Source organism: Asterias rubens, chromosome 5 (assembly GCF_902459465.1).
Source record: "Asterias rubens chromosome 5, eAstRub1.3, whole genome shotgun sequence".
NCBI lineage: Eukaryota > Metazoa > Echinodermata > Asteroidea > Forcipulatida > Asteriidae > Asterias > Asterias rubens.
The window spans coordinates 10,895,464-10,921,523 of NC_047066.1; the positions used below are offsets into that span (position 1 = coordinate 10,895,464).

A 26,060-nucleotide genomic window follows, 5' to 3' on the forward strand; every position below is an offset into this window, starting at 1 on the left:
TGTTTTCGTTCTTTGAGCTATTGACATCTTTACTATTAAGTTATGGCACAACAGGTGAATCCGAAACTTTACACACGTCATGTATTACATTTGTTTTATTGTATCACTTTTTACACTGCAACTAACAAGCAAACAGGCCATTCAATCAATCATGATCCGCCCAAAATGTGTTGACCATTCACAATCACGAATGCCCAAACGTCAGGACAATGTTACATAACAACATAAGCTACCCAGGTAGAAACAGTACAGAGTGGGTTGGTCTGAATGGCACAGCTGTTTCTGGAGATGCCGAACACGACACAATGCTTCTAAATCACTAGATAAAAACGGTATTTAACTTCTTCTTTTTAAAAGTGGCAGTCGCACCAAAATGACAAGCCATGCGTACGAATTCACCTCTATACACGCTGTATGCTGTTTAAAACGTTCCTTAATAAATCATGAGTGTTTTGGAGACTAGACAAACTTTATTTTGTCATTCAGCATACAATTAAAGTGTGATTGCAACCATTTCTACCTCCATGTTGCAACCAATCTAATGGAGCCTGCAAAGCACCGAAAGCTCGACATAAGAAATTTTGTGTAGAAAGGTAAGTCTTTTTTCCTGGAGCTCTGCGGTCCTTCGTAGTCGATCGTAGCTCAACATCAACGTCGGCAGTTTCGAAGTATTGAGTTTGACTTCTGTGGCAACTTTTAAAGCAATAACAACCCACACAAACTACAGCCAATTACAGCTCTGCCAAAATAAAGCAATCTCCTTTCATAGATTTTGATATAACAAAACATTGACAGCTTTTTTATTCTTTTATTTCGGACATAAAGTATCTGTTTTAGCTTTTAGTAGTACAGTAGTAGAGTAGGCTTAGGTTTCGTCCAATCTGATAGCACAAGTATGTGTAGCAGCGCGTTACATAATGTAGCAGCGTCTCATTTGCATAACAAAGTGATTTGCAAAGTTTGGAAAAGTCTTCGTTCAAACAATATGCTGGATGCACGTCAAAAAACAACGCGGTTTGTTGTTTGTTGGTACTTTAGATATTTGGTTTTCCTCGAAATAGGCAGGACTTCGTTCGTTTATTTTGACTATTATGACAGTGTACCCAATTCCAACGCAGTAAATTATTAAACATTTGTACAACCCTTGAGCTTGCGTGGAATGCAGGGTTATTAAGTCGCAGTACATGATAAAATCTGATTTAATTAAGACCGTTCTTTTGCAATGTCAAAGCCTGAGTTTTTGCCAACCTAGGTTTAACATGGAAAGTTATAAAAGCAAAATAAATACAGATAGATACTGTTTGTAACAATGTCGCACAACTAATAACAAAGTGTTGAAATCGTTGGAAACAAAGCAACAAATCATGTGAGAAATTGTATTGAAAGTTTGCAGAAAATGTTGAATTTGGTCAGAACATCTTTAAACACGAATACATGTTTTTATAATACTAACGCCACAGTCCGTACCAAACAGCGCGGTTTGATTATCATGTTTAAAAGGTAAACAATCAATTGCGCCCTCTCTTGACCTATCGATCTGAGTAACTATTCAACCGCGTCCGACTTGGTAATGGCAATGTCTACGGCAGACGGTCGTAGCCACAAACGAACGGTCATATTCCCCAACGTTGTTGTTGTAGCCAATAGCCACAGCTGTAGCCGAAGTCGCTGAATTCATACACTCAAAAAGAGGTTGAAATGCAAAGCGGGCGCGGCTTACTAGAACTACGTCATACGAACAGCGTATAAGGGCATAATGTGAACCCATGCGGAAACATGAGTCAGTTGTGTAGGTATGAATATCTCATGTTGTAAACTTTAAAATGAAACTTGTTATTTCAGAATCATGGGCGGGGTGAATAAATGTGACGTAAATGGTCTGTTTTTAGAATGTTTTGACATTGAGTTAGGTTAAACTTGGCCAACGACTACAATCAGCGTCTTTATAGATTTAGCTCGAGTCATCAGATTATCCCTTCACATGAAACTTTCATTTTCTCGACAAAACATTTTGTGTGATTTATGGATTCCAACCTTTTTTTATTGGGGGGGGGGGGGGGGGTTGAGGGAATAATGACATCTCGTGAAAATGGGTATTTGGTTTAATTCTTGAGGTATGTGTGATGCTTCCGCTTTGGGAATTTTGTTTTTATTATAGAGTGTGGAGAGGAAGTTATTACAACCATGCATAATACTTGGTTACGAAAAGAAGAAAAAAAAAAAAAAAAAAAAAGAAGTTTGGTTAGTGAAAACAAATGTACCCTCAGTTGTAACCACAACAACACTGGACACTATTGGTAATTGTCAAAGACTAGTCTTCACAGTTGGTGTATCTCAACATATGCATAAAATAACAAACCTGTGAAAATTGAACTCAACTGGTCGTCGAAGTTGCGGGATAATAATGGAAGTAAAATAAAAACAATTGTTGTCACACAAAGTTATTTGCATCCAGATGCTCGATTTCGGGACCTCAAATTTTAATTCTGAGTTCTCGAAATCTAATTCAAATAATTTGTTACTTTAGTGGAAAACTACGTACTTCAGAGGGAGCTGTTCCTCACAATGTTTTACTATCAACAGCTCCCTCTCCATTGCTTGTTACCAAGTATAGTAAAGTTTTTCATGCTTGTAATTATTTTGAGTAATAACTGATAGTGTCCAGTGCCTTTAACCGAATGCTGTACTTGTATCTTGTCCGAGAGATGCTCCTACCTCAACCTGTCAGTGGTTTTACATTTACTGACAAGTTTTTCAACAAGTCACACTTCACGGTTTTTAACATGTCACACTTTTTGTTCTTCATGGTGACATTTCAATGGTACTTGACTTATTCTTTACATTTCGATGTCCACCTCTCCTTACACCCTAACAAAGCCCAATTCACCTTGAGTCGCTGGACAGAGTGCACTCTTGAGGGCATTACAGTTGAAGGTCTATTAAACCTAGAGGTCAGTGTAACACTGGTTTGACATGGTCAGATTAATATACACAGATGGATTAGTACAAAAAAAAACCATTCAGGCGCATTCACTAGATCTATTTTCTAGCCCATTATTATTAATTGCCAAGCAAAGCAAAACAGGGAACCAGTCAAAACGGTACACATCACACAGCATTTTGGTTGATAGCCTGATGCTGTTTAGCCAAGTTTTTTGTTTGTTAAATAACGACCTGTTAGCTTAAGTTTCGTCCATGATTATAACATTTGTTTCAGTGTTTAAAGTGACAACAAAGTTGGCAGAATTTTGTTAGTATCGTATATTTAGGTTTTCGCTGGTTACGTATTTGTATGTTAGTAGGCCTGGTATTAAAAACAGTGGACACTATTGGTATTTGTCAAACACCAGTATTCTCACTTGGTGTATATCAACATCTGCATAAAATAAAAAACATGTGAGAATTTGAGCTCGATTGGTAGTCGGAGTTGCGAGCTAACTATCAAAAACGAAAAAAAAAACCTTGTCACACGAAGTTGTGTGCTTTAAGATGCTTGATTTCGAGACCTCAAATTCTAAACTTGAGGTCTCGAAAACAAATTCGTGGAAAATTACTTCTTTTTCGAAAACTATGTTACTTCAGAGGGAGCCGTTTCTCACAATGTTTTAGACTATCAACCTCTCCTCATTACTCGTTTCCAAGTGAGGTTTTATGCTGATAATTTTTTGAGTAATTTACCAATGGTGTCCGCTGCCTTTAACATTGTTATCTCTCTGTTCTGATTATTCATTGTGTAAATTGAACTGAACTGAACTGAGATCATTTAACTTCCGCTTTCCACACCACACTATACAGTCCTCTTGTCTGTACACTTTTGTTGTTATTGTCTTTAGAATGGGATCTTTTAAAGGCCTTTCATAATTATATTAATAATCATATAGCATAATTCGAACAATCAGGTGCTGAGAGAAGGCATTTCGAAACCAATGACTCCAAGTTGTGTTTAAGGCCAAGTAAAATAAATAACATGTTGCTCATCTTTTTTCAAGATGGCCACCATGTCAAGATGGCCACCATATCGTATTTGAAGATGGTTTTATGGTTTTATGAGTATGTTCTGTATGTCCTAAAATTCTAAAAAAAAATTGAAACCAGTTTGTTTGCACCATAGAAAACCACTGCAACATGTTGAAAAAAAAAACAGCCGTGCGCGGCTGTGATGCTCAATTGAAATTTTTAGTGATTCATCTATTCATAGCCTTGGTTTGCCATTTCGTGTAATATCACTGAACGAGAATTTAAGGAGAGGTTGACACAAGCTAAGGGTTTCAAACAGAAATGAAAACTCCGTACTGTAAAGCAAGGTCACGTTGAATCCAGTGCCATTGTCACCAGCATGGTTACAATAATACGTGGATTTCAGGGAGTGTAATGTACGTTATACAGCTGACTGGTTCGCTATGGGCTAGTTTGACCGAACTATGTTTCTTTTTCAACAATAAAGGAACACAAATTTACCAAGTGCTGACATTTTGTGCGACTATATACGCAGATTGTGAGAGCTATTGTGCACCATTTGAACGTATACACACACACAAAAACACATTTAACTTCGTAAAGGCACCAAACACCGCTTATTTTAAAGTACATTTTCAGTAAATTCAACGTGTTCAGAGTGGGACCCGGTGGGGTTGAAGACACCATGGAGTACAAAGATTTGATTTACTCTGTTTTAGTGCTTATTCTGGTCCTTCGGACTGGTACATGTCGATCGACTGGAGCACCAAGTCAGGCCTGTTCATCTCTGACGCCAAGCCATCCTGGATCCTCACAGCCAAGCAATACAAGTCCGTACCAACTAGAGCTGGTTTCTGGCAATACCTATGCTGCAGGAGGAACAGTAACAGGTTGGTGTGTTTATGTTTTGAGATTGAGAAAATACACCAACTCGCACTGCTGATGCTTGTTCCGCAGACATTGCAAGGCAATGGAAATGTTTTTGACAAAAGTGTTTCTCAAAAGAGTTAATTTATATTCATAAACCCATTTCAATATCTTCTAAAATAAAATGAACTTTTGACATTGTAAACACTAGCTTTAAACATAACAACGTCCCATAGTTTTTGCAATTTCCATTTATAAAAGAAGAAATTGTTATCGGATTCTTTCGTTGGAAAGGTAATATTTTGGTCAATCATATAGTTTAAAACATACCTAGTATCAACAAACCAGCGAAAAATTTGTCAGTTAATTGGGTTATGTTAGTAGAAAAACACAGTGTACAGGTAAAGGTTAATAATGTTTTTAAATTCTGAAAGGTCCGGACACTATTGGTAATTACTCAAAATAATTGTTAGCATAAAAACTTACAAACAATTGAGAGCTGTTGATAGTATAAAACATTGTGAGAAACGGCTCCCTCTGAAGTAACGTATTTTTCGAGGGAAAAGTAATTTTCCACGAATTTTAATTTCGATATCTCAGAATTAGATTTTAAGGTCTCGAAATCAAGTATCTGAAAGCACACAAGTTCACGTGTTAAGGATGTTTTTTCTTACTTCCATTATCATTTCGCAACCTCGACGACCAGTTGAGTTCAAATCTTCACAAGTTTGTTATTTTATGCATAATTATGGAGATACACCACGCGAGAAGACTGTCTTTGGCAATTACCAATAGTGTCCAGTGTTTTTAAGGCTTGTTTTGATTGCGTCAATCAAATTAAGGAAACCTAATCTATTGGATTGTGTTATAGTTTTCTCTAGCTGTTCAGTTGTTCAGACTGATGTATAACATGTACATATAAAGGTTTTCAATCACATATATATATATATATATATATAGACAATAACACCACTCTTCTTGATAACGCAAACAATCTGCAGCGGTTGTTTTACTGAAAAATAATCTGCGATTGGGGTATACACAATCTGTGAAACATTCAATGCAATTGAATTTGTTTTGATTCCCTTTCTTCAAATCCCCATTTGGTATACATCATCAATGGATGTATTGCTTCTTAAATTAAGTTTTAATGATAGATAAATGACCTACACTACCAAAAATCCTGCCTTTAAATGTCAAAACACTTTTAGCCATGTCATTTCTTTGTATGTTAATACAATGATGTTTGAAAGATTAATGGACCGCTATACGGTATTAGCTTACATGGAAACCGAATAAATTAATTAGTCCAAACGCCATCAATGCATGTGACTCTTCATTAACAAACGATATCATCATTACTGATGGGCATTATTAATGCATTTAATTATCATCCACAACAAATTTCAATATTTAACATGAGCTGCCACATACTGAGTTAGATCTACAAATTAATGCACACCATTGGGCTCAAGCTAAAGGCCGTCTCCCCTACAAATAAAATAACCAAAACACACCTTAATTAAAAACGAACACAAAATTGAAAATTACTGACGTTATTATAAGTTATTTCAAGGTAATACTGTTTAAGTAAGTCAAATATTTAGGGCCTTCCTAACGGCATCGTTTAAGGTAATTTGCAGAAGTTGTTATATGATTAAACAAAATTATTGTTCAAGTTTAGTCTGAAAGATTATTGGTTATGAAGTTCACACGCAAACCAATTTCTGTGAATCTGGTTTATTCTGAAATTAAAAAATAGTTGAGGAAACGATCTTATTTGAGACAACTTGATATGAAAACCCTAAAAAGAAATTCATTAGCTGATTTTGATTGTTTCAGCAAAATACTAGAATATTTGTTAAGGTTGGGCCTGTTTGCCGATAATTGTTCTTGGTTTTCCACAATCTCTCCTGACTTCTCAAAGGATTACGCTCAAATGTTCACAGGCTCGTTATTTCGTGAGTTATATGGTCGATCATGTATTATAATCTTTAATATGCATTTAAAAATACACGGCTTCCGTTGTTTGATAGCGTGTTTCCATGGTTGTGACTGTGAAAAATGATAAACGAAAGCAAAGTCCAAGTGTTGGTTTACTCGTAATTATCAGATACGTATATAGGATTTGAGGCATTGCATGGTGAGGTATCAATACAGATTTGGTTTGCGGTAATACCATGTGTGTGTATCTACTTGCCAGATAGAGTTTGTTCATAGACAACTGTCTTGCTTAATTCTACTACCGCGGAGTATATTGTGCAAGTGTTCGGGAGACTTCGCAGTTCGAAGAGAACTGTCCTGCTTATAAACTATTACCTGGGCGGATGGGATAGAAAAAGACTGGGACTACTGCTTTAGCTTAAAGGATCGTAATTAACTGTACTACTGTGGAGTCAGTTCTTGAATTGGTCTCAACCTTTCGACTAGCTTGCTCTAGTCATCGTCAGGAGACTGACTCCGCGGTAGTACAGTTAATTACGATCCTATAAGCTAAAGTATATAGTAGTCCCAGCCGATGTATATACCATCCGCCCAGGTAATAGTTTCAGGACACTACTTTTCAGAACTGAGAAGTCTACCGAACACCCGAACAATCTACTCCACGGTAGTAGAATTAAGCCAATGAGTTCTCAAAGGACAAGAGAACTCTACTTGGCAAATGAAGTAGATATACACAATGGTGTTATCCCCGAAAACCAAATACATGTATATCAGATACGTATTATCGATGTTCTTTCTCTGTGTATCAATCACCATATACGATGGTGTCAGTGTAGTCCATCTTCTTTGAAACCTATTGTAACGAATCATTCGGATGTGCCCCTGAACAAACACCAGAACATTTGAATCTAGATTTAACCCCTTCAAATACCAAAGTGTTTACAATCACTGATTATGACGATTTGATTCTTAATACTTTGTTTATGGTCATTGCCAATCTGGTAGGTGGATAACTGGACACAAATTTAGACACCTATTTTGGTTAGCTTCGTCAAGGCGGGCAAAAATACATTTAAGAATACCGATGTTTTTTTAATTTATTTATCTGATTAAAGCCAAACCCACAACTCTTTAAAATGTTCCAGTGCCAATACCAGGACAATAACTGTGAAAGTTTTGCGCTTATCGCAAACGAGGAACAACTCGAACAAAGACTAGATTTGTCTACCAAGTCACAAATCAACTTTAGAATATTTGTTATGAACACAATTAGACACTTAAACATTTTTGTATAACACCAATACATTGTTAAAAATATAACGTTAAAGCAATATTGGGACGAGGGTTTTTAAAACTTTTTAGACAAACCCATTTGCCAATCATGCTCGAATTTATGCGACTATTTAATAGATGGGTTTGATGTTTAAATGAAAGTCAGTCGGGTAACACTCTTAATCCAGGTTTTATTATCGGGTTTTGGTTCTTCCGTAAATACAGAATTGCTCGCACATAAAACCCGATGATGGATGGTACCAATCTTAGGCCAATAAGTAAACTAAACAAAATAAATACTAAGAAATACTAGAAGAGCTTTATAATAATGTGTTAATGTTTCAATTTTGTTAACCTGTTATCTTGAATAAGTTGAAGAGAACTGCAGCTGGCTAAGAGTCATTCACAAAGTCTCACAGGACAGTCATAACAGTTGTTTCTTCCACGTATAAATAATAATGATAAATTATAGAATCGCGGGATTAAATATTAGACAGAAAAATTCGTGTAATCATGACAGTCATGGAGGTCGGCCGCTCAACCGTCGACTTGTCTTGGCCATCCGTCGAGTTGTCTCAAAGTCGAGTTATCTGAACCGTCGAGTTGTCCGAACGGATGAGTTGTCCGACGGACGAGTTGTCTGACATTCGTACTAAGAACCGATCATAAATGGTTTGGCGCTGGCGGCAGTGCACGGACTTCACAACATCGCGATCGACATACACACAGCTAGACGTCTCCCTCCCTCCTCATGGCATTGTGCATGTGAAGTGTGTTAAGTAAAATAAAAAAAATAAAAACTTGTTCCTGCATGTTTGAATACACAAAAGACCAGCATAGTCTATATAGAATTTTAAAGATCACCGAGTTCATGGCTCAAATAAAAATTACGACTTGCCGAAATTTTAGTGTCTATAACGTGAAAACATTTCAACCCATTCACGATCATGAAGTGTCAACATTGGACCGTGACCAAAATGGGAACAAAATAAAAAATTATTGGTGAATAACATTTCACTTCATGAATAACCTTTCACACTCACATGTGAAGAAATGTAACAATATAAAAAGAGTGTTTAATAAATTTAAAAAACGTGATTCTGTGTGACGCCTTGCGTGTTGGCAAGCCTCGCTTCAAGGTAACTTACTAGTTGGTAATCTTTGGAAATAATACCTTTTGTTTCAATTCGGCATTTTCTTTTCTCTGTAAAACCCAGCCTATTTCTACACCATCCGCCCAGGTAACAGTTAAAAAAGCAGGACAGTTTTTTTTTCAGAACTGAGATGTCTACCGAAAACCCGAACAATCTACTCCGCGGTAATTGAATTAAGTAGGACAGTTATCTATGAGCAACTGCATGGCAAGTAGATACACAAATGATGTTACCGCAATAAACCCAACAAGATTACAATTATATTATTAAATAGTTATCCGCCTGAAAAAATATTGTGCTAGAGATCTGTCGTCGCAATTTTATTTTATTATATTTTCTTTAGCAAAAGTTATACTTTTCTCGATTTGCAAAATTTAAGTAAACGTTTTATAAATGTTTAAGAAAATCGTTAGTTAAACCAAAACACTAATAATTGTTTCCTCAAAAACACCCTTATCTTACTGTTCGGATCGGAATGAATGTACTGTCTTCATAGAATGCATCATTCTAATACATTCACAGGTACCAATATCTGATACCAACTTCGTTGAGCTGCTAAAGTATAAATAGTAGCTAAGCACAACAAAACTATGCTTACCAAAATAAACTTACCAGTCAAAATACCAATCCACATAATTATATTATAATATTTATTCGGGCAAACACATTAACAAGCACATGTACACATTATAAATATCTAAGAAAACAAGGTAAAATAACGTAAAATAACTATCGCCAAAAGGCGTATGTCTCCTAAATCCCAAAAATACATTAAGGCAAGAGAGGGCATACAAAAAAGCACAGAAGATAATACAAAACACTGAACAACTATAAAAGGCAAACGAGCAAAGAAATACACAGATGTACATAAAGGATATACGTTTCAAAAAGTACGTCTAGACGTCAAACATTTCTGCAGCATACATACAAAATACGGTAAGGGGGAAACATGTGAAATGTTTAACATGTTAAATCTGTGACTGATAACCTGCTTATTCTGGCTAAGCGGCTCTCAAAAGTTTGGCCGTACTTGATTGTATTTGTTCTGCGGTTATATTTTCAATACAAAGAGCTTACAGTCCATCATCAGACACGAACCACAATACTCAAATTCACCTAAAGAAATTATGCATTCAGATTTGAAACCGTAGAGTAGGGCTTGCTCGAGTAACGATAGTAATCTGTGATGGATACACATTATGCTTGCCACTTGTTACTGCTGTTATAAAATGCTAATTGAAACAGTAAAACAAAAATCAATACTAACAGGTGCTTCGCCTTCACAACGGAACAACAACAACAACCACACCATTATAGAAGCCATTTTGATTTTGTATCACAGGCCTGTGGGGGAGGTGTGACAAATCGAATATATTTTTAATTAAAGTCTGACTCACAAAATGCTTTGAATGACTTTTTGATTTGGAAATATGCCGATTTTGTCCCCCAGACTGATTTAAAATGTTGGCACATCTGTCTATTATGCCCCGCCGGCGAAGCCAGCCGAATGGGGCATAATAGTGTTTGCCTTAAGTCCTTCCGCTGTTGTTTTTAGACCCCCTCAGATAAATATTAAGCTCATGATGGCTAAAACAAATAAAATGTTGTCAGAACAATAACTTGAAAAGTACTTGGTGTAGCAAATCCAATCTCAGCGGGGCATTTGTGTTGTCAACACACCATTCTCGTTCTTATTGAATTTTAAGAATGATAACAGATGTTAAAGATGCCATGTCAGATTTTTGGCCCCAAACATAAAAAAATAGTTTGTTTTTGAGTGAACATGGTATTTCAAAGAGTATCACCCGCCCTAACGACACAAAGTTTAACGTTTACTTTTAAGGGTCAGGAACCATGACAAAATTTTAAACGTTTCTTATAAACACATAAAAATTGGTCACGTGATATATTGTCGGGATCCCGACAAAAACTAATTTTGAGCACTTTATTTCACTGTTACTAATAATGGGAGCCTTTCTGGGACGATAGAGGGCAGCAGACTAACCGGGTAAATCCATTGTTCTCAGAATTATGCGCATGCTCAGAACTACGTAAACAATGGAAATTTACCCGGTATGTCTGCTGCCACCTAGTGTTGGAAAGTCTCCTATTGGCGGACCCTTTCGAGCAATGGCTCAAATGAAAGCTTGAAACCACCAAAACACCTATTGAATTTAAATAACAATTTTGGGGCCAAATCGGCCAAAAATCTGACATAGCATGTTTTAATTTGCTTCGGGGATAATGTTATTGAGGTCAAATCTTACACCAATGTATGTCACGCACTGAGTGCACATAGTCCTTTCCAGAGCTCTGTGAAAAAAGCACAAACAAATCATTTCTGTTTCACAAAGCAAGTGTGCTCGTGTGTATGCTTGACACACATCTATACAACTAAATCATTAAAGTAGGCTTAGTACAATTGAACAATATATTTATGAAAAAAAACCCAACAATTTTGTTTCAACTCTATAGCATTCAATGATCGCAGCCACCCACCCAATAAGTTAAACCTTATAGGGTGTTTCCCTCTGAATAAGACCTAGTACCATGCCTGTGATATTTTTTGTCACAGGACTCGGGAAAGTACAATACAGTGCTAACACACATCGGTGATATGGGTAAAAAACAAAATTAATAAAACCAAACTGCATTTTTGTTGTATCGATTGCAGCACTCGGAACAAGCAATGGCGTTGAGGGTTTCCAACGGCGTTGCTGAAGTATTTCGGACGCAGGAATAATAAGATTGACAGGGGTGGGAAGTCTATAGTATTGTAACGAAAATCGTTGGTGAAGGGAGTGATGTTTCTCTGTTGGACAACAGAGGGCGCACGACATGTAGCGGTTACTGCCATGCTGCCGCATCGGACGGTGACTAGCGGAACGCACGCTGATTGGACGCCCGTGTCTGCACGGATACAGGCACGGCGCACGCTGATTGGGCAATGGCCAGGATGAGTCACCTATGATGCGGGCAGCACCATGATGGCAGTGTGAGCAGGCATGCACGAGCGCGGAAGTAGCAGTGCTTGATCGGCCACCCCGGAGAAAGGACGTCAGGACGGACCAGGGCCGGCTCCCAAAAAGAGGTAATCAGGTTAGTATACCTGGAAACTAGAGGAAAGGTGTAACTGGGGAACCGAGGGTTAGTAGCGCGAGGCTACAAGGTGGACAAGGACAGGCTAACGTCAGGGAATTAGCGTGAGGCTAACGGGAGGCTAACGTACGGGGCAATCTGGGGGAAGCACTGAACGGTGTGGTAACGTTACCACAGGAGGCTAACGGAGGTTACTGAGGCTATTTGCGGTTGGGGCAATAGGACTTAATGCTCCAGGATCAATAGGGGGAGAGGCTAACACTTGTTACGTTATATTAAGCATTCACTATTTATTGTTATAGAGGCTCCGCCATTATTCCCTATTATGTCAGTTAAACCTGAGGTCAATTATTCCAGTTCGTACTCAATAAATCATTAAACCGTCAGACAGTGTCTATTCCTTGTGTTATTTGTGGTTGTTTCCCCATGACAAATTCCTTCTGAGGTTAACTAGGGTTCTACAGGTATTACGATCCGTGCATGGGGCGGTATATTTCCACCCGAACGGACTTATTCTCCCGGCCCTGATATAGGAACACCCACCTACCAGTGAGTGATTGCCGGTGGACACTTTGTCCCAATTGGTAATTGGTAAACTCCGCCACAAATGGTGTCAGAAGTGGGATTTCATGTTCGGATTTATTTACTTGGGACTTACAACTGCTAACTTGGAATTTGGAGGTATTCAACTGTGATTGGCAATAAGCCTACAAGAGAGGACACCGCATCTAATAGGAAATGCTGGATGCTTGGATTACATTTGGACTACTATCAGTGTGCCTACTCATTGCACTGGTAGGGATTGGCTGTCACGTCAGAACTCTGCGTTTATTAAGGACATTGAGGAGGAACTTGAGGAGTCTGGGTTCTACCATATACCGTATAAACAGCTTATTGAGGCGCATCTACGTCGCCACACTCTTACCGGAGTTGGGGCAACAGTTCGCCTCACTTGAACAGGAATCAGAGGAACAGGAGTTTCCTGAATCACCTAGCGGCCAATGGCCCAGCATTCAAACACTATGAGTACGCAGGATGACGGTGGGGGCATGTCTGCCTCCGGGGGGGAACGCAGCATGCCAGAATTGGAAAATGAACTTGACGAATTACGAATGGAAATGTATTACAAGGACGATCTGCTGCAACAATCTCTGGAGGAGAACAAACAGCAGAGAACAATGATGGATAGCCTTACCCAAATGATGGCTAGACTGGAGAAGCTCTTGGAGGAGAAGGGCTTGGGAAAAGACAAAGAGGCTTCGAGTCTGGGACAAAAAGCTAATTGTGAAGTACATAAACCAACTGAGGCTAACTTAAACAGTAGCCTCATCAAAACATCTACACCGATACGAAGCTCAGTGACAGGGAACCAGACTTGGACAACACTAAAGGGGGAAGGATTAATCTGTGCAGAAGAGGGCACCCCTAGCGCTTCTTCGGAGCGTGGTGAGGACTCTGTAAAGTCAAAGGGAAGTAAAGACACAGAAACAAAACAAACGGACTCACAAGTATCCAAGGAGACAGTGATAGCCTCTAAGGAGAAAGAGGTGACTGGTAAAGAGCCTCCAAGTCAAGAGAGTCAACGAGGCAAAACACAACGCCCTAAAATAATCCCCGACAGATTCAATGGGAAACAACCATGGATCGATTACCGTGAGCACTTTGCATCGTGCAAACTTGCCAATGGATGGAGTGATGAGGAGGCGGCAATATTTCTTGCCGCAAGCCTGCAGGGAACAGCACTCAAAGTCTTAGTAAGCGGCCAAGATAATGGTCAGAGGCAACAGTACAAATATCGCGAGCTTTTGAAATTACTAAACGCACGTTTTGGACCTGGGGAAATGGCAGAGAACTTCCTTTTGGAACTCAGAAACCGTCAGCAGGGACCAAAGGAGACAATACAAGAACTAGGACAATCTATTCGGGAGTTGGCAGCTTTGGCTTACCCGGAGTTTGAAGATGCCGGCCGCGACCGCCTTGCAAGAGGACATTTCGCCGATGCCGTAGCCTCACAGTCGATACGTGAAGGGATATTTCGTGCCAATCCAAAGACTCTCGAGGAGGCAATCAAGGCAGCTCTGGCGACGGAAAACTTTGAGAAGATAGAAGAACAAAGAGGAAACAAAAAGACCGACAAACGATGTAGAATGGGAAATGAACAAGATGATCTAATCAACACTGTAGTCGCGGAGGTTACCCAGAACTTGAAGCAATATCACCAGGACTTAATAGACAAGAGGAAAAGCGATGGTAATCGGGAAGTAGAACCCGCCGAGAAAAGGCGGGATACCAGGATATACTACCCGCACCCGCAAAGACGTCCAGTATCGCAAGAGGGGTGTTTCAACTGCAAACAGAAAGGACACTTCAAGAGGGAATGTCCGTATGGAACACGGAAAGAGCGTTCGGAAAACGACCGCCAGCCGCTCCTGAGACCCGAGGGACGGCTGCCACGACAGGAGGGTCAGGATCAAGCCCAGGCAAGTGAAAAAAACGAACCGCAATCAGAATCTGTGCGGGATAACCGAACAACGGCAATACTGTCGAAACAAGGATTTTACGTTAAAGGTAGCGTTCGAACTGTAACAATACCATTTCTGGTGGACACAGGGACGACTGACACAATCATTTCAGAGGAGGTTTTCTTCAAAATACCCAGGGAGAGCCGACCGGAGTTGGAACAAGATGGGGTCAGGGTTGTGCAGGCCGACGGGACTGTTATGAAGACTAGAGGCGTGGCACACCTGGACTTAAAGGTAGGGCATACTACTTGCCCAGTCAGGGCAGTGATCGCCAAGGTGAAGGTCGAAGGAATCTTAGGGATGGATTTCCTGAGTGTGACGGGAGGGACGCTTAACTTTAGGACATGTGAACTGATGTTACATGGGGAACGTATCAGATGCACCACGCGTTATGGAACGGTAATACAGATAAGAGTCCTCGTGAGGAATACAACAACGATCCCGCCTGGACATGAGGCAATTATCCAGGGGACAGTAACGAAAGACGAAGGGACAACAGGGCTAGGAATGCTGGAGCCTGTTTCTGGCGGAGGAGAACTTGAACAGAAAGGACTGATCTTGGCCAGGTCAGTGGTCCAGACAACGGAAGGTGTTCTTCCCCTACGTGTCCTCAATGTAGGCGCGGGGAAGTGCACTGTTCGAGAGGGCACGATGGTTGGATACCTCAGCCCCATTGAAACAAAGGATATAGTAGAGGCTACAGGTGTGACCCCCAGGAGTGAGGGCACCGACGTGCATGTACCGGAGCATCTGCAGGATTTATGGAAGAGAAGTGTAGAAAGTGTGGGACCGGAGTATCACTACGCGATAGCTCAGATGTTAGTGGACTTCGCTGATGTTTTTTCGGCAGGGGACCACGACCTTGGCAAGACAAACTTGGTAAAACACCACATCGACACAGGCGGAGTGAGGCCAATAAAGGAGAGGCCCCGCCGCCAACCAGCAATTCATCAACAAGAAATAGACAGACAGGTGGAAGACTTGTTGGCTCGAGGAATCATAGAGCCCTCGGATGGACCATGGGCTTCAAACGTAGTTCTCGTAAAGAAAAAGGACGGCACTCAGAGATTTTGCGTCGACTATCGGAGGCTAAATGAGGCGACCATAAAAGACGCCTACCCGGTACCACGTATTGACGATACACTCGATGCTTTGTCGGGCGCAAGGTGGTTCTCAACCTTAGATCTTGCGTCTGGTTATTGGCAGGTGGAGCTGGATGAGAGTGCAAGGCACAAATCTGCATTCGTCGTTCGTGGGGGGTTGTACAGCTGGAAGGTTATGCCTTTCGGCCTGTGCAATGCCCCCGCAACGTTTGAAAGGCTAATGGAACGTGTGGTGACAGGACTGCAGTGGGAAACACTTTTGGTGTATCTAGATGACGTAATCGTGTATGGACGCAGTGTGCTTGAGGAGATACAACGATTAAAGGAGGTTTTGAAGAGATTTCGTGAGGCGGGACTTAAATTGAAACCTTCGAAGTGTTTTCTTTTCAAGCAATCCGTGGGGTACCTGGGACATGTGGTCTCCAGAAAAGGAATTGCAACAGACCCGGACAAAATAGAGGCCGTAAAGTCATGGCCCTCACCAACTAACATAAAGGAGGTGCGGAGCTTCCTAGGACTAGCCTCCTATTACAGGAGGTACATCAAAGGCTTTGCAGATGTGGCACGCCCACTCCATCGTCTTACAGAAAAAGCTAGAGCATTCCTCTGGGATGAAGAGTGTGAGGACGCATTCCAGACATTGAAGGACAAGTTACGGCAAGCCCCTATCTTGGCATATCCGAATCCTGAAGGTGACTTCTTACTCGATACCGACGCTAGCGGGGACGGTATTGGGGCAGTCTTGTCCCAGATACAAGAAGGAGAGGAACGAGTGATAGCCTACGCCAGTCGGACACTTAGCCGCCCCGAGCGTAACTACTGCGTCACCCGTAGAGAGCTATTGGCAGTCGTCGTCTACCTGAAATATTACAAACAGTACCTGTACGGTAGGCGCATAACCATTAGGACAGACCATGCAGCCTTACGCTGGCTGTTGAACTTTAAGAATCCGGAGGGACAGGTTGCCCGGTGGCTGGAAGTTATCGGGGGCTACGACTACACAATTGTACACCGCCCGGGCAAGAAGCATGGCAATGCAGACGGCCTGTCCCGGAAGCCATGCGGCCAGTGCGGGCATAGTGATGACGTACCCAGCGACCTGGAAGCCAAGACACCAATGGAAGACAGCAATGAATCTGAGACTAGACAAGGAGAGGAAGGCACGGTGACAAGAGTTGTGAAAAGGGACGCAAATATTTCTAATGAGGACATACGCCAAGCACAGTTGGCAGACGCTTCCATTGCCACAGTGATGAGCGCTAAGGAAGGGACCGGAGTCAAACCGAGTTGGGTGGAGGCAAGTCCACGGTCAGCAGCCGCCAAGGTGTATTGGGCTCAGTGGGACCGGCTGGAGGTTCGTGAGGGGATTCTCTGTCGTCGATGGGAATCACACGATGGGAAAACTATCTCATGGCAGGTGATTCTGCCTTCCGAGTTCAGGAAGGAGATTATCGGGGAGCTGCACGGTGGTGTCGCTGGAGGACATTTTGGGGTCACACGTACCCTGGCAAGTGTGAAAGCCAGGTATTATTGGGCTTTCATGGCGAGGGATGTCCGAGCGAGCTGCAGACAGTGTACGAGGTGTGCCCAGAGGAAGTCTCCACCTAGGAAGCGGCGGGCGCCTCTACAGCAATACCAGGTTGGTGCGCCTATGGAAAGGGTGGCACTTGATCTCGTGGGCCCTTTACCAGAATCAGACAGAGGGAATAAGTGGATACTCGTGATTGGCGAGTATTTCACCAAATGGATGGAGGCTTACCCCTTGCCCGACTCTACCTCCGCGACTGTGGCTAAAGCGTTCGTGGAGAAGTTTGTGTGTAGATTTGGAGTACCTCGCGAGTTGCATTCCGACCAGGGACGTAATTTTGAAGCCGACATATTTACGGAAATGTGCAAGGTGCTAGGAATCAACAAGACCCGTACTGTAGCCTACAACCCTAAATCAGACGGGATGGTTGAACGATTTAATCGGACACTTATCAACTCAGTATCTACGATGATAGACCCACATAGGAACCAGAAAGATTGGGACGACCAACTGGCATTCGCAACCTTTGCCTATCGCACAGTACCACAAGCTTCAACAGGGGAAACACCGAATATGCTTATGTTAGGTCGGGAGGTACTGCTCCCAGTGGACTTGACTACGGCATCACCAGCGGTAGAGGGAACGGAACCTCAAACTGATTTCGCCTTGGAATTGCGCACCCGGATGCAGGATGCGCACGACCGTGCAAGGCTACACCTTAGAAGAAGTGCTAGACATCAGAAGAAGACGTATGACCGGGGAACCAATAACGCTTGTTTCAAGGAGGGACAGTTCGCGTGGCTGTACAACCACGCTAAAAAGAAAGGCGTGTCCCCAAAACTAATGAGTCGTTGGCAAGGCCCTTATCTCATATTGGACAAACTATCAAACGTGACATATCGAATACAGCTTAAGCCACGAGGGAGGATGCAGGTTGTACACTTCGACCGCCTAAAACCGTACGATGGTGAGCCTTTACAGCCTTGGACGGGACGAAAACAGACGGCTCATAGGGCGGCAGAGTGCGAAGTACCACCCGTGGAAGCTACTCCAGAATTAAGCGACGGCACAGGCTTTGAAGGAGGCTACGCCTCCTTAGGACTAAATGAGGAGAATCCTGAGGACACAAACGAGCGGAGTGATGGATCAAATGATAATGAGGGAACTGGTAGAAGGAACCCAGTCAGGAAGAGGCAGATGCCTCATCGTTACCGCTAATACTGTATATACATAGGACACACTTGTAAATATAAATCACTGATTTTGTTTTCGGTTGTTTATTCTTTCTCTGCAGTGAGGATGGAGAAGGACTCGGGGTCAAATAAGAAGTTCAGGTGTGAGGATTGCGATGTGTCCTACTCTCAGCGGGCAAGCCTTTCCCGACACCTTGCACGCTTGGTGCAGGCGCTGTTATTTCAAGGCCAACAGGAAAGACAACCTCCGTCGCCACTATAAGCAGAGCCACGCCAGCTTCGAACAAGATCTTGACGAGATCCAGCTGGAGACTGGGGCCGAACGGGAGGCACGTCTTGGGGTACAGGAGGTGAGAGTGAACCAAGTACGAGAGCTTGAGGACGCGGGAACGTGGGAGGAAGCAGCAGGCAGCTTGTGGAAGAAGATGAGGCGACGCGCCCCTGCCACTGTTTCCAAGGCGCCTGAAGATGGAGACCGTGATCAGGGCAAAGCTACTGCAGTTTCCCAGCGACAGAAGGTGGATCCATTGCCCGCCGCTGAGCATGCAGCACCAGAGCAACAGCAGGATCAAGTTCTGGATCTCACCATGGGCAGAGAGTCCCCAGGAGTCGACCAATCGCGGCTGTCTCTGTCTCCTACGCGCTCTCTCCTCGATTGGGATATTGGCCCGATGGTACGTGCTCAGCCTCAAGGAGGAAAGCCAAGAGGCATGATGGCTATGGTGAGAGATGGAGAGGATCGGCATGAGGAGCAACCAGCTGCGGTTGAAAACAACGGTGACGAAGAAGGCGTACCGGTTGAACGGATCCGTCTAACAAGGGAGTTGAGGGGAAAGATCATCAAGATCGACGAGGTGACATACCAGTACAGTTATGCTGATGGTGAGAGGCGACGTACCAGCAAGAGGCGCCGGGTCTACCACGTCCAGTTCGACGACGACTACACCGACCGCACCTGATTTGATCACGTACTACCGACTAACAACATACCTCGCGTTAAGTTAGGGTCCATCCTTGGTCATGCTTACCATAAGTTTTATGTTAAAGAAGTTTGCTATAAGTTTTGTACTAAGGAAGTTTTATTAAAGTTTTCATAAATAGTGTTTAAGTAAAGTTTTATATAAAGTTGTCACCTCTTTCCTGTAAAATAAAGAGAGGCTCTCCATGCTTTCGAGGTGCCTGCGGTGACAGTCCCAATCATTGTTAGGATAATTTTTGTAGGCGCCGAGTAAGTTTCGAGGCAGCGCCATGATTGTAAAGTGAAAGACCTCATTGTTTTGAGATAAAATTAAAGGTAAGGTTTGTTGTTGCTGTATATTTTGTGCTTGCCTCACCATTGATTTGTGTTTTTAGGATTAATGCTACTTCGAACGAGGACGATCGAGCATTGAAGGAGGCTATGTAACGAAAATCGTTGGTGAAGGGAGTGATGTTTCTCTGTTGGACAACAGAGGGCGCACGACATGTAGCGGTTACTGCCATGCTGCCGCATCGGACGGTGACTAGCGGAACGCACGCTGATTGGACGCCCGTGTCTGCACGGATACAGGCACGGCGCACGCTGATTGGGCAATGGCCAGGATGAGTCACCTATGATGCGGGCAGCACCATGATGGCAGTGTGAGCAGGCATGCACGAGCGCGGAAGTAGCAGTGCTTGATCGGCCACCCCGGAGAAAGGACGTCAGGACGGACCAGGGCCGGCTCCCAAAAAGAGGTAATCAGGTTAGTATACCTGGAAACTAGAGGAAAGGTGTAACTGGGGAACCGAGGGTTAGTAGCGCGAGGCTACAAGGTGGACAAGGACAGGCTAACGTCAGGGAATTAGCGTGAGGCTAACGGGAGGCTAACGTACGGGGCAATCTGGGGGAAGCACTGAACGGTGTGGTAACGTTACCACAGGAGGCTAACGGAGGTTACTGAGGCTATTTGCGGTTGGGGCAATAGGACTTAATGCTCCAGGATCAATAGGGGGAGAGGCTAACACTTGTTACGTTATATTAAGCATTCACTATTTATTGTTATAGAGGCTCCGCCATTATTCCCTATTATGTCAGTTAAACCTGAGGTCAATTATTCCAGTTCGTACTCAATAAATCATTAAACCGTCAGACAGTGTCTATTCCTTGTGTTATTTGTGGTTGTTTCCCCATGACAAATTCCTTCTGAGGTTAACTAGGGTTCTACAGGTATTACGATCCGTGCATGGGGCGGTATATTTCCACCCGAACGGACTTATTCTCCCGGCCCTGATATAGGAACACCCACCTACCAGTGAGTGATTGCCGGTGGACACTTTGTCCCAATTGGTAATTGGTAAATTCCGCCACAGTATTGCGAATTGAGATTAACAGTTTATAATGTTGAACCTGGGCTTCTACCTGACATCTTTATGTTAAATAATTAAAGCAATCTTTGTAAAACTAGAGGATTAGAATAGCAAGGTGCGATTTTATATGACGATATAGGCTTTGTAATGTAAATCAGGATCATGCATAGTACTACAATATTGTTTTAGTACTACTATTTTTTTTAATGCAGTTGAGCGTGTTACCGTTCTGAAATCCTGAAAATGGTTACACTTTTCAAGTGCCTTTCCTTACACTACCCATAACAAATATGGTCAGAGACGAACACGTTGCTACATTGTTGTCCAACAACAACACAATATCTTGTGTACAGGGCGTAATGACTGTTGTCAGTTATCTAAAAACGTTTTACGGTTTTTCCAATAACGCTTTAAAAGTATCTAAAATCACAATAATTACAAACAAATGTATGAATATTAATATGGCGAATCCTTAGAAAAACTAAAGCTCTAATGTAAATGCACTCAATGTATACTGGTAATATAACAGGTCCATAATACAGTTACTTGGACCTTCTATTAACATTCCTTCTGACTCTGATCACACAGCACCTGGTTTTCGGGAAGTTCATGTCGTTTTCTGCAAGATTGATTGATTAGTCCTTGCGGAAAAAAACGTCTGCTGCGTGATTTGTGGATTCGAATCCAACCCGAGAAAGCAAAAATATGAAAATAATTTGTTCAGTACGGATCCCCTGAAGGGGCAAGTACCAAATAGTATATGGAATTCGTATAAATATAGTTTTTAATTGGACAAACGAGGTCCCCTAAAATTTAAATTAAAATCAAATTCACAAAAAACAGAGACCCAGACATACTATTGATATAATATACATAAAAAAAAAAAAAAAAAAAAAAAAAAAAAAAAAAAAAAAAAAAAAAAAAAAAAAAAAAAATATACAAACAAAGAAGATAAATGTTACTTAAAGGCACTGTACACGTTTGGAAATTATCAAAGACCAGTGTTCTCACTTGGTGTATCCAAACATAAGCATAAAAGAACAGCCTGTGAAAATGTGGGCTCGATCGGTCATCGAACTTGCGAGAAAACGAATTTGTGTGCTTTCAGATCGGAATCATAAAAGACTTCTAGTTCTAGCTAGAAGTCTTTTAATATTTTAGTGAGAGATTACCCCTTTCTAAAAAATCTATGTGACTTCAGAGGGAGCCGTTTCTCACAATGTTTTTTACTATCAACAGCTCTCGAATGCTCGTTATTAAGTCAGTTTTAAAGTTAATATTGGTTTTGAGTAATTACCAAACGTGTACCTTCCCTTTAAAGGAAAATCATATTCTTCAAAATAGGAGATAAAAAAACCTGCGAAGACGTGTTTAAGAACACATAGTGTTTCAAGTCCATACTCATTGTGTTGATTCGAATAATGTTCTCAGGTTACACTGCGCATATATAGTTTTAAAACACATGAACAAGGAACTATTTGTGGTGTCCAATTCTACCAGCAATGAATATAACCAAGAAATTCTAGAACGTTCAATATAATGAAGTAAATTTGCAAACTCATTTGAAAAGGTTACACAAACACGGACCGGTTCCAAATAACCCAGCACCGTCTGCACTCTACATATTTGTTTTCTTCTCAAGGTCCCAAAAGGATGCATTTCGGGTCGAAGGATTTAGAGTTCCGTGAATAAATTGCCAAATACCAAACTTCAATTGAAAATCACTCACCCATTCTCTCTCTTGTACGGGGAGGCTTTTGTATATTTTAAACAACAACACGAAAATATTTTCGATTACTGTGTGTATGTGGAGTGCACATTAATCTATGAATTGAAGAGACTGTTAAGTGTTTGGCTTTTGACTTTTTGTAGACGTGTTAGAAAGAAGAAGAAAAAGTACCATACACATTTCACCTTCTTTTTATAGGCTTAGAGATTGTCGGGGTGGAAAATCCTATAAAAAGCCGGCCTTGTTTTTTTTTGAGGAGGTCATGCATAAATAGGCCTACCCATTATCAGAAAAAGTTGGAATTCAGACGTATAATCCTAAAAAATATGAACCCAATTTGTTTTACTGCGTATGGTTTGATTTCTTTGCATGAAGAAAAATTCTTCAAATGTAGTGCTTTGATTTTTGTTTTGATGTTTTAAGAAAGTTTCTATTTATTTTATATTTCAACTTTCTCGTACTGATCAATACTTATGGAACCCTGTGCGATATTGCAACCATGTGTTATAGTTAACTGTTAACCTTAACGGAGTCATACAAATGAAACACATAATATGCCTTTTATAAATCACGTATCGGTTGGGTGTATTCTTTTTTCATTGTCTGTTTGTAATAGTGGTCTTCCATTTAATTTCTTAAAAAAGGAAAAACAGGTTGTCCGTTTGTTTATTTTATTTTATATACATAATATATTTCGTGCATTTTGAAGATTCAAAAATGTGTACTCTTTTTAAAAGTAAACTTAATGAGTATCAACAAACCACGATTAGATAGATGGACTTACTACTACTACTAATAATGGTATTGTTTTATAAGCAATTTTGAATAAGTTCTGCGTGTAGCTTTTACAGTGAACGATATATTGAGCCGTGAGAGTCCATAATTATAAGTTTGCTTTGTTATACCTCCACGCTGCAACACAAATTGGAACTCCCAACTATTACGTAACATAAGTGATTACGCAATGGAGCTTTTCGCTTTTTTAGGAAAAGCGCTGGATAAGAGTATTCAAAATATTTGTTTTACTTTTACAATTAAAATTTGTTTATAGTCATATGACTTGATTTTCTAATTGATTGAAACATTTGAAATGAAATTCAGCGAAGTTCACGACTTGACACTTTCGTTCAAGTAGGTCTTTAAAACTTTCCCCCTTTTCTCGTAGTTCGTCTTAGCGCCAACCCTAGCATGACCACCTTCAAGGGCGTCATTATGCAGGCCCGCCAGGTCACTGATGGTTCTGTCGTGGGTTCTTGGCAGCTATCAGGCAGCGATTATCAGCACCTTGCATGCCCAGGAGCTACCGATGGTCAAGGGACTATCACACACACAGACGGACAGCTCGTCAAGACACTGCCGGTAACATTCACTTGGAATGCTCCAGTTCAGCTAGTTGGTGATCTGGAATTTCAGTAAGTTTTGAAGACGACTAGATCATACTTATCGAAACGATGTGTTAGCGTGAAAATTCATCTGTGTTGGTTTTTAGATACAATTTGATTTAACTCTTAAAACGATGTGTTGTTATAAGCCACATGGCCAGATAAATCAAGCACACAAACCTGCTAAGCAAATGATTAGCTTGTGCAGAAAGCGCTCGCTCACCAAGTCGATTCGATACCATGGCCAAATGTGAGTTCGGGAATTCTCCCTCGGGGGAAAAATCAAACACTTTCGATCTCTGGCTATGCCCCGTAGTCATAATAGGTTGATGTGGCTGGATGTGAGCTTGCACGCTCCTTCTCGAACACGCTGTATCCGCGTCCTTTGCAATTCAGGGGTCGATTTCACCAAGTTAGGACTCGTCTTATCTCGAGTTAGGACGAGTAACTCGTCCTAACGTAGGATTAATCTTAAGGTCTGCATGCTACAGTGCAGGGTTGGGACTCGTCCTAAGTCCTAAGATTCGTCTTAAGTTAGGAAGAGTTTTGTGAAATCGACGGCTGCTCTTATAGCTGCGAGTAAGGATGTCAGCATCCCAAATCATAATTAGAAAAAGAGAACAGTTTTGCTCAACAGAAATAGGTTACCAGCCTAAAGCTTAAATTGTTGTGGCTGGTGACTCACTTATTTTATTTGCTAAGCAAAGAAATTTGTCAAGCAGTATTTTCGGATTAAACGTTCTTGTGAAATTGGGCACTGTTCTCAAAACCATCACAACTTTATAGAGACAGTTTTTATGTAGGTTTTTCCTGTGCCCAATCCCGTGGTTCTGCTTACAGTATGTGGCCTTAATAACAGTTTTTTGTTAAGGCTGTAAGCGTAGAATTCCGCGGTAAGCAGAGCCAACAAATTGAACCCCGATGTGTCCGCAAGCATCACTTGTACAGACCAGAATCCAAGTTTTATAAACCAAACCTTGGTTGAAATGATTTTGAGATAGGACCTTTATTTATAAAAACTAAAATAAAAAAGAGAATGTACGTATAGGTTTTCTCGGTCAAATTCGGCAAATGAGCAGTCAATTTCATTTTCATGCATTCGAATTAAAACTGTTTTGTCTCTCCAGTTGTTTCTGCGTTTCAAATTCAGAATTCGGCCATTTAATTTCGTTTTGAGTCGAGTCAAATTCCTTTAGCACTCTGTTCAATTAAGCGTATCGTCATTCTTTTTCGTGACACACACGCCTCAAGAAGCGTCTGCGAATTTGAATGTTGCTTTGATGAATTGTTAAATTGAACGATGTTTTTGTTAATTCGAATAACGTAAAACTACATTTTGACTTGTCTTAAAACTAAATCGAATGACTCTTTTCATTAGCATTCAATTTCGTGCCAAATAGAATAAGCTGATGATTAAATTGGCTGCTCATTTTCCGAAATTGACCGAGAAAACCTATAATGATATCCAAACATTTCTGACGAAGATTTGCTTTGGAATGTTGATGCAATACGATGGTTGACATAACTAAGATGGCAGTGTGTCAAACATTGCATTAGTAACCCTAGTCCATGTTTATGTTGCTGCTTGTCACACAATTCAGCCCTTACACGTGCATTTATGGGCTAAAACGGAGAATTCTTCAAGGAATAATGTCTTGAATTTCGGCTATTAATCACACATTATTTTTTTCTGTAGGTTTTCGGTTGTCCAGGAATACGTAACGTATTGGACAAATATGAAGTCCTCCATCGGTAAGTTCGTTTTCTTCAGCCATGGTTAAAGATGTTGTGTCAGATTTTTGGCCGATTTGACCCAAAAATTGTTATTTAGAATTCAATAGGTATTTATTGATGGGGGTCGAGAAAGTTACAAGCTTTCATTTGAGCCATTGCTCGAAAAAGTCCGCCAATTATTAGTAGCAGTGAAAGTGCTCAAAGTTAGTTTTCGTCGGGATCCCGACGATATATCACGTGACCAATTC

At 41.2% G+C, this 26,060-nt stretch overlaps 1 protein-coding gene across 1 annotated transcript in view; it reads left to right on the top strand.

The window, feature by feature from the left end:
• The first annotated feature begins 4,450 nt into the window (after window positions 1-4,450).
• LOC117290151 (neurogenic locus notch homolog protein 1-like) overlaps window positions 4,451-26,060 on the top strand; it is a 47,425-nt gene continuing 25,815 nt past the window's right edge. The window contains exons 1-3 of the mRNA XM_033771405.1: window positions 4,451-4,847; window positions 23,862-24,108; window positions 25,775-25,830. Coding sequence (XP_033627296.1) covers window positions 4,643-4,847; window positions 23,862-24,108; window positions 25,775-25,830 — 508 coding nt within the window. The 5' untranslated portion in view covers window positions 4,451-4,642. The remainder of the gene's footprint in view (window positions 4,848-23,861; window positions 24,109-25,774; window positions 25,831-26,060) is intronic.